General features: G+C 44.3%; 1 protein-coding gene across 1 annotated transcript; it reads left to right on the top strand.

Moving 5' to 3' along the window:
• The first annotated feature begins 9,027 nt into the window (after positions 1-9,027).
• Positions 9,028-10,896, top strand: LOC146490195 (uncharacterized). The gene has a single exon (XM_085153407.1). It carries the CDS (start codon positions 9,034-9,036, stop codon positions 10,894-10,896), a length of 1,863 nt encoding a protein of 620 aa, XP_085009533.1. The 5' UTR covers positions 9,028-9,033.
• Positions 10,897-11,309: the final 413 nt, after the last annotated feature.

Genomic DNA, 11,309 nt, shown 5'->3' with positions numbered 1-11,309 from the left:
CTAACCCTAACCCCTAACCTAACCCCCCCTAACCCTAACCCTAACCCTAACCCCCTAACCGAACCCCTAACCCTAACCCTAACCCCCTAACCCTAACCCTAACCCTAACTGGAGGTACTACCGTAACCCTAAATCTGAATCAGGCCTAAATTGGAATATCAGCTAAATTCATATTGAAATAAATTATGACATTAATTCATATTTGACCTTTGACCCTTAGTATTACTTAAAAACCCTTTACTAAAAACATAAACTAAAATTCAAATAAATTACAATTACACAAAGTATTAAAAATTAATTTAATAAATTCATACATAAATAAATACATATAACAGTCAATATTTGGGATAAAAAACATAATACATTAAAACTGCAATTCATGTGTAATTACGAAATAAACACCTATGGAGAAAAAACTGGAGTCTTGACAGCAAAACAGGAGAAATTACCAACACACAAAAAAAACGACACTGAAAACTTAGGGGGCGTGTTTTGAATGCAGGGGCAGGCTATAAATGCAGGGGAAGGTTGTTTCTGCCTCACTCTGTCTCAGACCTTCGGACAGGGCACATCTCTATTGAGAGTCCTTCTACAGCCACAAACTCACGTTTTTTTGTCTTTCTGTGTGCTTCTCGCCTGAGGAAGGCCAGATCTTGGCCGAAACGTCGCGGCATAAGCACACACTTCATTGATTTTTTTATTTGAGGAGTTTTATTTTTTTATTTTTTTTATTTTTTTCTTGATTTCAATTTAATTTTTTTTCCATAAATAAATAAATAACTATTAATTTTTTTTATATATACACACTTAAAAAATACACTTATAAATAACATACCTAATAACAAATTCATTTTATTTACCTATAATAACAAAGCCCACGGGGACACAAATTTTACACAAATAAATAGTAACAAAAGACAACTATTAACGAAAAAGTGAGACTCATCGGGAGGAGATGAGTGCCTCACAGTGGACTACGGTCCGCAGGGGGAAGAGCACTTCCCAGAACCTTTTCCGGGGTCGGACGGGGCAACCCGTTGGGGGGATGGACAGTGCCTTTCCTGTTTCCGGCTGGAGACAGGCTCAGTCCACACTTCCTAACCCCCCTAACCCTAACCCTAACCCCTAACCCTAACCCTAACCCCTACCCTAACCCTAACCCTAACCCCTAACCCTAACCCTAACCCCCTAACCCTAACTTAAAAAAACTTAAAAACTTAAAAACTTCAGAAGCCGTAGGGGCGGAGCCAGAGCTTACTTAAGAGGTGAGCCTGCAGGCCAGGCTCATTCTTTCGTTGCCCTTCGACGAAGACAGTCGCTCTTTCTGCAGCAGACTTATTTTAGTTAGTTTGGAGTGTGCCCAGGCCTGAAGAAGACCAATATAGGTCGAAACGTCGCCACAGCGGCACACGATTATTTAATTAATTTTGAACCTTTTTAGAGGTATTTTTAGTTTGTAAGAGTTTTATTTTTGTTTTTGTTTTTTATTTTTTATTTTTTGGTTTTTTTGAAAAAACCAAAAAATAAAAAATAAAAAACAAAAAACACAAAAAAATATTGAAAACTTAACCAGCCCTCCATCATGACTGATGAAGGGTGGCAGCAGGTCCGCTATGGGAGGAGGGGTCGCTCCCGTATGCGGGCCAATACCTATCGACCCCAATCTCAAGACCAGGACTGGTCTTCTTGGAACCGGGGAGGAGGGGGCCCAGGGGGGAAGGACCGCGCATACCTCGGTCCTCCCCAGGGAGGACGGGGCCGTAACCCACGTCCTAACCAGCCTGTGCCTCCCTTTAGGGTTCCTTCCTTCCCGCGTCGTCCTCCTCCCATGCCACCAAGGTATTGGGGGCCACAACAAAGATCGTATGCGGAGGTGGTTCGCCAGGCCAACCCCAGATGGGGGGGCAATGCCGGGGATGGTGGTTTTTTCCGGCAACCTTGGGTTAGGCAGCAGGGGAGGTTTCCTCAACTTAGGGGACAGCAGGGAAACACGTCTGCGGACCCCAAATTTGGGGCATTGGTGCGCCAATTAAAAAAGGTGATTAAGATTGTGCACCACTTACGACAGGTCACTGGAGAGAAGTCTCAACCCCAGATGATCTCCCGGATAGTGGACATGTTGGCTAATGTCATTAAGCCAGCAGCCCCCAACGCAAGGACGGCTGACATGATTGTTGGTAATGCCAAAAACTGGGGCCACACCACCATGGTGATCCTTCGGGATCATTATGAAACAGCCTTGGAAGAGACGTTGGGGGGTTTGGTCCTGGATACAGATGTGGACTGGAGGGTGGCCTTTGAAGTGGCGACAAGATGGGCTCGGCGTAATTTGCCACGATTGCCTCGGGATGTGGTGGAGCATGCTGAAGCCTTGGTGACAGCTGCCATGGGACCGGATGGTAACCCTCAAAGAGATGGAACAACCGAGCCAACCGATGCCGGACAACATCAGGGGGATGAACCGATGGGGGGAGACGAATCCATACGGGGGACATTGGGACGCAGACACACACAAGAGGATCCTTCCCATGTGGCCTTTGTGGAGGAAGTGGTTACAACACACCAGCGATCCACTCAAACCAATGGGGAACAGGGGGGACAAGAGGCAACACGTGGACAGCAGGACGGCCCAAATGGAGGACAACTTTTGGGACCAAATTGTGACAGCGTCCTCACCGTTCACAGACGCCCCCCCTCAGCCACCGAGGGTGCAGAGGGTCCGGGGGAGGGACCCGAGTTTGGATAAGTCAAGGGCCGAGGAGCCGCTGGTACGACTTCCTGCTAGAGGCATCACGGTTGAGGCTCAAGTCCACAGAGATCCGCAAGGCGGTTCAGCTGAAGAAGTTGACTTGTTGGACTTTGATTCAGTTCTGGAGGAGCCAAGTCGGGTCTCTACCCCACAACTTAACAAGTTTGGACCGACCAGACATATTAGAACGGATCGGAAAATGGTGGATTGGACGGTCTCAGTTTCTAAGAAGTGGCTCTTTATTGGTGATTCCAACCTGTCCAGGCTTCCTCATCATGGATTTGCAGATCTCCAGATAGATAGCTTCCCAGGGGCCACTTTTCGGCACCTGGGGGCGGTTCTTTTGAAGGCGGTCGTGCAGGTTCGGGTTGAAAAAGTGCTGATTTCATGTGGGCTGAACTCCCGGGGGCAAAAGTTTAAAGAAACGACTCTTAGGCAGTTGCAGACGGCCATCCGTATGGTCAAGAGACGTTTTCCATTTGCGGAAATATGGGTTCCTTTGCTGAACTACTCAACGGCTTTGCCTGAGTCAGAGCAGAGGAACCTGATTATGCTGAACGGCCACATTTTCAGGAACTTGCCCTTTGTCAGCCCACTCCCTGTGGATCAGTTCCAGACTGAAAGTGACAACATTCATTGGACCAGGGGAACGGCACGGGACATGTTTAACCATTGGTCGACTGCGTTAAACTTGTAAGCCCCTTGAACCCTCTAGGGGAGGGGCTTGGGGGTGAGAAACCCCTGACGGCGCAAAATGTCATTATTTTGGCAAAACATTTCACTCCCACACAGGCTCAATTTGATATTTTAAACAAGGGTCTTTCTTTTGTTCCCACTTTGGATTTACAAAAGGGACAGAAACATCAATTAAAATTGGACATACAAAATTATCATCGCAAATTAAGCCTGGCGGCGTACTTTCAGGGATCAGAACGAACTGGGAAACAGCCATTCACACCACCTTCAGATTGGATTCCACAAAAGGAGAAAGTGCCGGAGGAAATTCATTTGTTAATTGAGAAGGATTTAAAAGATTTTAATAAATATTTTACAGTAAGGGAGGAAAAATATAACTTAACAAGGGAGGAAAATCAAGCGATTAGGCAACTTATGAAGGCAAAACACATTATTATTAAACCGGCAGATAAGGGTAGTTTGGTGGTGGTTTTGGATAGGGACCAGTATGTCTTGGAAGTTTCCAGGCAATTAAGCGACCAAGTTTATTATAAAAAATTAGATGAACCGATTTATTTGGACACAATTCCTATAATTCATGATATTGTAAACACATTAAAGGTTAAAAAATTCATTAATCACAAACAGGCAAAGTATTTAAGGGTTTTTAGATGAACCTAGAGAGAGACGCTTCTACGTTTCTTCCTAAGATTCACAAGCCCCCGGAGACATGGACGGTACCATTCCAGGTCCCTCCGGGTAGGCCTATAGTTTCAGATTGTGGGAGTGAAACTTATGCAACAGCTGAATTTATTGATTTTTTTTCTGAATCCGTTATCGGTTCTTCATCCTTCTTATGTGAAGGACACATATCAGTTTATTGGAAATAGTGACTGGTTTAACACTTTCTGAAGATGTTTTATTTTTAGTCTAGATGTAGACAGTTTATATACTAATATTCCCATTGCCGCGGGATTGGAAACTGTTAAAAAAGTCTTTTTGAAGTACCCTGATGAGAGTAGACCAGACGAGGAAGTATTGGCGACTACTTGAGATTAATTTGACAAGAAATGATTTTGTTTTTGATGAAAAGTTTTATTTGCAGATCAAAGGGACTGCAAATGGGGAAGAGATTTGCCCCCGCATATGCGAATCTCTTTATGGCTAATTGGGAAGAAGGGGCATTAGCCAAGTGCCCAAAGAAACCAATTCATTACCTCCGTTATTTGGATGATATATGGGGGGTATGGGGTTATTCTTTAGAAGAATTCGGGGAGTTTATGGAAATTTTTGAATTCTCATGACCCCTCCATTAAACTAAAATCTGAAATTAATTCTTCAGCCAATTGATTTCTTGGATACGACGGTCTACAAGGGTCATGATTTGCTTTAAGTGGTAAACTGGATGTTAAAGTTTTTTTCAAAAGACGGACACGCACGCTCTTTTATTTAAGTCCAGTTTTCATCCTCAACAACACTTTTAAGGGACTTGTTAAGTCCACAACTTTTACGTTTTTTCTCGGATTTGTACGAGACAGGAAGATTTTTGGAAGCGGGTACATATTTTGTTTCGAGCGTTACGAACTAGAGGCTATTCCAGGTCCTTTTGAGAAGATGCTTAGCATCTTTCAGGGAACAGAAACTTATAAGGGCAAAATAGATGATTCCCTTAATCACTCAATTTTCTTCGGTCAGTAGGACCCTTATTACAGATTTAAGGAGAATTTTGAGACAATTCTGGGTAATACGGGGCTGTTGAGTGATTATGATGTCATTTCAGCATATAAGAAAAATAAAAATCTAAAAGACCTTTTAGTTAGAGCAAAGCTCAAATCTTTGAAAGAGAAATCCCATGGTTGCATGGAGAATTTTTGCTCACTGAAATATGTTAAAAACTCAACAACCAAAAGAATGTTTAATTTAACACAAGATTTTTCACCACAAACCAAAAATGTGGTTTATTTGATTTTTTGTACAAAATGTGGACATGAAGTATGTCGGTGAAACAAGGAACACAATCAGGATGAGAATGTGGCAACATAAATATAACATTCTAAACAAAAAACAAACTCAGACTCCCTTGGTTGGACATTTTCTTTCACACGGATTCCAAGCACTTAGGATTGCAGGAATTCGCAGTAATGTGACTTGGACCACATAGGGAGCGGAAAGCCACGGAACGACGAGGGATCTATTGGTTGGGCACAAGGGAACCACTTGGCCTGAAACCTTAAATGGCAGTGAGTTTAGTTTGAAGGCCAAGACCAAGCTTGTCCGGCCTATGAGCCTGGCTTAAGTTTATTTCCTATCCCCAATCACTACCCTAACCCTATCCTTCTTCCTTACCCCTATCCCAATCCCTTCCCCATTTCAATCCCCTTCCCCTATTCCTAATCCTAACCCTATTCCACACTCCTATCCCTATCCTGTTTCCTTACCCTAACCCTAACCACCTTCCCACTCCTAGCCCTAACCCCAACCCATAACCCCAACCCCAAATCCTTATCCTACCCTAATCCTTTTCCCTTATCCTAACCCTAATTCCCTTCCCCATTTCAAATCCCCTTCCCCTATTCCTAATCCTAACCCTATTCCACACTCCTATCCCCTATCCTGTTTCCTTACCCTAACCCTAACCACCTTCCCACTCCTAACCCTAACCCCTAACCCCCCTAACCCTAACCCTAACCCCCTAACCCTAACCCTAACCCCCTAACCCTAACCCTAACCCCTAACCCCTAACCCTACCCTAACCCTAACCCCAACCCTACCCCCTAACCCTAACCCCTAACCCTACCCTAACCCTAACCCCTAACCCTAACCCTAACCCCCTAACCCTAACCCCAACCCTTTTCCCTTATCCTAACCCTAATTCCCTTCCCCATTTCAAATCCCCTTCCCCTATTCCTAATCCTAACCCTATTCCACACTCCTATCCCCTATCCTGTTTCCTTACCCTAACCCTAACCACCTTCCCACTCCTAGCCCTAACCCTAACCCATTGTCCCAACCCTTGTCCTATATCCTTACCCTAATCCCCTTCCCTACTCCTATTCCTAACCCTAGTCCCTTTCCCTTCCCCCACCCCCATTTATTTTGTTTTTGTACATTTCATTGTAAGTATTTTAAATATTAATATATAACCTTTGTGGGTTTTGATATAGAGGTTATAACAATATATACACACAGTTTGAATAAATACTCTGTAATAATATGTGAATAAATAAATGCTTGACATAAGTATATAAATATGTAAATATTTTAGTTTAAAAAGTTTTTCTGTAAATAGTAAATTTACTTTATATACCCGCCATTTAGTTCATATCATTTCATATGGTGTGGTTTTAGTTCATTAGAATCTTGTTGGTAAGGTTTAAAAACGTTTTCTTTAATTCATTTAGACTGTGGTGTTTTCTTTTTGTTTAAAAAACTTCAGAAGCCGTAGGGGCGGAGCCAGAGCTTACTTAAGAGGTGAGCCTGCAGGCCAGGCTCATTCTTTCGTTGCCCTTCGCGAAGACAGTCGCTCTTTCTGCAGCAGACTTATTTTAGTTAGTTTGGAGTGTGCCCAGGCCTGAAGAAGAACCAATATAGGTCGAAACGTCGCCACAGCGGCACACGATTATTTAATTAATTTTGAACCTTTTTAGAGGTATTTTTAGTTTGTAAGAGTTTTATTTTTGTTTTTGTTTTTTATTTTTTATTTTTTGGTTTTTTCAAAAAAACAGAAAAATATAAAAAAATTAACAAAAACAAAAAACACAAAAAAATATTGAAAACTTAACCAGCCCTCCATCATGACTGATGAAGGGTGGCAGCAGGTCCGCTATGGGAGGAGGGGTCGCTCCCGTATGCGGGCCAATACCTATCGACCCCAATCTCAAGACCAGGACTGGTCTTCTTGGAACCGGGGAGGAGGGGGCCCAGGGGGGAAGGACCGCGCATACCTCGGTCCTCCCCAGGGAGGACGGGGCCGTAACCCACGTCCTAACCCCTAACCCTAACCCTAACCCCTAACCCTAACCCTAACCCTACCCTAACCCTAACCCCTAACCCTAACCCTAACCCCTAACCCTAACCTTAACCCCTAACCCTAACCCTAACCCCCCCTAACCCTAACCCTAACCCTAACTGGAGGTACTACCGTAACCCTAAATCTGAATCAGGCCTAAATTGGAATATCAGCTAAATTCATATTGAAATAAATTATGACATTAATTCATATTTGACCTTTGACCCTTAGTATTACTTAAAACCCTTTACTAAAAAACATAAACTAAAATTCAAATAAATTACAATTACACAAAGTATTAAAAATTAATTTAATAAATTCATACATAAATAAATACATATAACAGTCAATATTTGGGATAAAAAACATAATACATTAAAACTGCAATTCATGTGTAATTACGAAATAAACACCTATGGAGAAAAAACTGGAGTCTTGACAGCAAAACAGGAGAAATTACCAACACACAAAAAAAACGACACTGAAAACTTAGGGGGCGTGTTTTGAATGCAGGGGCAGGCTATAAATGCAGGGGAAGGTTGTTTCTGCCTCACTCTGTCTCAGACCTTCGGACAGGGCACATCTCTATTGAGAGTCCTTCTACAGCCACAAACTCACGTTTTTTTGTCTTTCTGTGTGCTTCTCGCCTGAGGAAGGCCAGATCTTGGCCGAAACGTCGCGGCATAAGCACACACTTCATTGATTTTTTTATTTGAGGAGTTTTATTTTTTTATTTTTTTTATTTTTTTCTTGATTTCAATTTAATTTTTTTTTCCATAAATAAATAAATAACTATTAATTTTTTTATATATACACACTTAAAAAATACACTTATAAATAACATACCTAATAACAAATTCATTTTATTTACCTATAATAACAAAGCCCACGGGGACACAAATTTTACACAAATAAATAGTAACAAAAGACAACTATTAACGAAAAAGTGAGACTCATCGGGAGGAGATGAGTGCCTCACAGTGGACTACGGTCCGCAGGGGGAAGAGCACTTCCCAGAACCTTTTCCGGGGTCGGACGGGGCAACCCGTTGGGGGGATGGACAGTGCCTTTCCTGTTTCCGGCTGGAGACAGGCTCAGTCCACACTTCCTAACCCCCCCTAACCCTAACCCTAACCCCTAACCCTAACCCTAACCCCTACCCTAACCCTAACCCTAACCCCTAACCCTAACCCTAACCCCCTAACCCTAACTTAAAAAAACTTAAAAACTTAAAAACTTCAGAAGCCGTAGGGGCGGAGCCAGAGCTTACTTAAGAGGTGAGCCTGCAGGCCAGGCTCATTCTTTCGTTGCCCTTCGACGAAGACAGTCGCTCTTTCTGCAGCAGACTTATTTTAGTTAGTTTGGAGTGTGCCCAGGCCTGAAGAAGACCAATATAGGTCGAAACGTCGCCACAGCGGCACACGATTATTTAATTTTTTCAACCTTTTTAGAGGTATTTTTAGTTTGTAAGAGTTTTATTTTGTTTTTATTTTTTTATTTTTTTAGTTTTTGGTTTTTTCAAAAAAACAAAAAAATATAAAAAAAATTAACAAAACAAAAAAACACAAAAAAATATTGAAAAATTAACCAGCCCTCCATCATGACTGATGAAGGGTGGCAGCAGGTCCGCTATGGGAGGAGGGGTCGCTCCCGTATGCGGGCCAATACCTATCGACCCCAATCTCAAGACCAGGACTGGTCTTCTTGGAACCGGGGAGGAGGGGGCCCAGGGGGGATGGACCGCGCATACCTCGGTCCTCCCCAGGGAGGACGGGGCCGTAACCCACGTCCTAACCAGCCTGTGCCTCCCTTTAGGGTTCCTTCCTTCCCGCGTCGTCCTCCTCCCATGCCACCAAGGTATTTGGGGCCACAACAAAGATCGTATGCGGAGGTGGTTCGCCAGGCCAACCCCAGATGGGGGGGCAATGCCGGGGATGGTGGTTTTTTCCGGCAACCTTGGGTTAGGCAGCAGGGGAGGTTTCCTCAACTTAGGGGACAGCAGGGAAACACGTCTGCGGACCTCAAATTTGGGGCATTGGTGCGCCAATTAAAAAAGGTGATTAAGATTGTGCACCACTTACGACAGGTCACTGGAGAGAAGTCTCAACCCCAGATGATCTCCCGGATGGTGGACATGTTGGCTAATGTCATTAAGCCAGCAGCCCCCAACGCAAGGACGGCTGACATGATCGTTGGTAATGCCAAAAACTGGGGCCACACCACCATGGTGATCCTTCGGGATCATTATGAAACAGCCTTGGAAGAGACGTTGGGGGGTTTGGTCCTGGATACAGATGTGGACTGGAGGGTGGCCTTTGAAGTTGCGACAAGATGGGCTCGGCGTAATTTGCCACGATTGCCTCGGGACGTGGTGGAGCATGCTGAAGCCTTGGTGACAGCTGCCATGGGACCGGATGGTAACCCTCAAAGAGATGGAACAACCGAGCCAACCGATGCCGGACAACATCAGGGGGATGAACCGATGGGGGGAGACGAATCCACACGGGGGACATTGGGACGCAGACACACACAAGAGGATCCTTCCCAGGTGGCCTTTGTGGAGGAAGTGGTTACAACACACCAGCGATCCACTCAAACCAATGGGGAACAGGGGGGACAAGAGGCAACGCGTAGACAGCAGGACGGCCCAAATGAGGACAACTTTTGGGACCAAATTGTGACAGCGTCCTCACCGTTCACAGACGCCCCCCCTCAGCCACCGAGGGTGCAGAGGGTCCGGGGGAGGGACCCGAGTTTGGATAAGTCAAGGGCCGAGGAGCCGCTGGTACGACTTCCTGCTAGAGGCATCACGGTTGAGGCTCAAGTCCACAGAGATCCGCAAGGCGGTTCAGCTGAAGAAGTTGACTTGTTGGACTTTGATTCAGTTCTGGAGGAGCAAAGTCGGGTCTCTACCCCACAACTTAACAAGTTTGGACCGACCAGACATATTAGAACGGATCGGAAAATGGTGGATTGGACGGTCTCAGTTTCTAAGAAGTGGCTCTTTATTGGTGATTCCAACCTGTCCAGGCTTCCTCATCATGGATTTGCAGATCTCCAGATAGATAGCTTCCCAGGGGCCACTTTTCGGCACCTGGGGGCGGTTCTTTTGAAGGCGGTCGTGCAGGTTCGGGTTGAAAAAGTGCTGATTTCATGTGGGCTGAACTCCCGGGGGCAAAAGTTTAAAGAAACGACTCTTAGGCAGTTGCAGACGGCCATCCGTATGGTCAAGAGACGTTTTCCATTTGCGGAAATATGGGTTCCTTTGCTGAACTACTCAACGGCTTTGCCTGAGTCAGAGCAGAGGAACCTGATTATGCTGAACGGCCACATTTTCAGGAACTTGCCCTTTGTCAGCCCACTCCCTGTGGATCAGTTCCAGACTGAAAGTGACAACATTCATTGGACCAGGGGAACGGCACGGGACATGTTTAACCATTGGTCGACTGCGTTAAACTTGTAAGACCCTTGAACCCTCTAGGGGAGGGGCTTGGGGGTGAGAAACCCCTGACGGCGCAAAATGTCATTATTTTGGCAAAACATTTCACTCCCACACAGGCTCAATTTGATATTTTAAACAAGGGTCTTTCTTTTGTTCCCACTTTGGATTTACAAAAGGGACAGAAACGTCAATTAAAATTGGACATACAAAATTATCATCGCAAATTAAGCCTGGCGGCGTACTTTCAGGGATCAGAACGAACTGGGAAACAGCCATTCACACCACCTTCAGATTGGATTCCACAAAAGGAGAAAGTGCCGGAGGAAATTCATTTGTTAATTGAGAAGGATTTAAAAGATTTTAATAAATATTTTACAGTAAGGGAGGAAAAATATAACTTAACAAGGGAGGAAAATCAAGCGATTAGGCAACTT

The sequence above is a fragment of the Neolamprologus multifasciatus genome, unplaced genomic scaffold (genome assembly GCF_963576455.1).
Source record: "Neolamprologus multifasciatus unplaced genomic scaffold, fNeoMul1.2 scaffold_58, whole genome shotgun sequence".
NCBI classification, from domain to species: domain Eukaryota; kingdom Metazoa; phylum Chordata; class Actinopteri; order Cichliformes; family Cichlidae; genus Neolamprologus; species Neolamprologus multifasciatus.
This window is presented reverse-complemented; position numbering and strand designations above follow the sequence as displayed.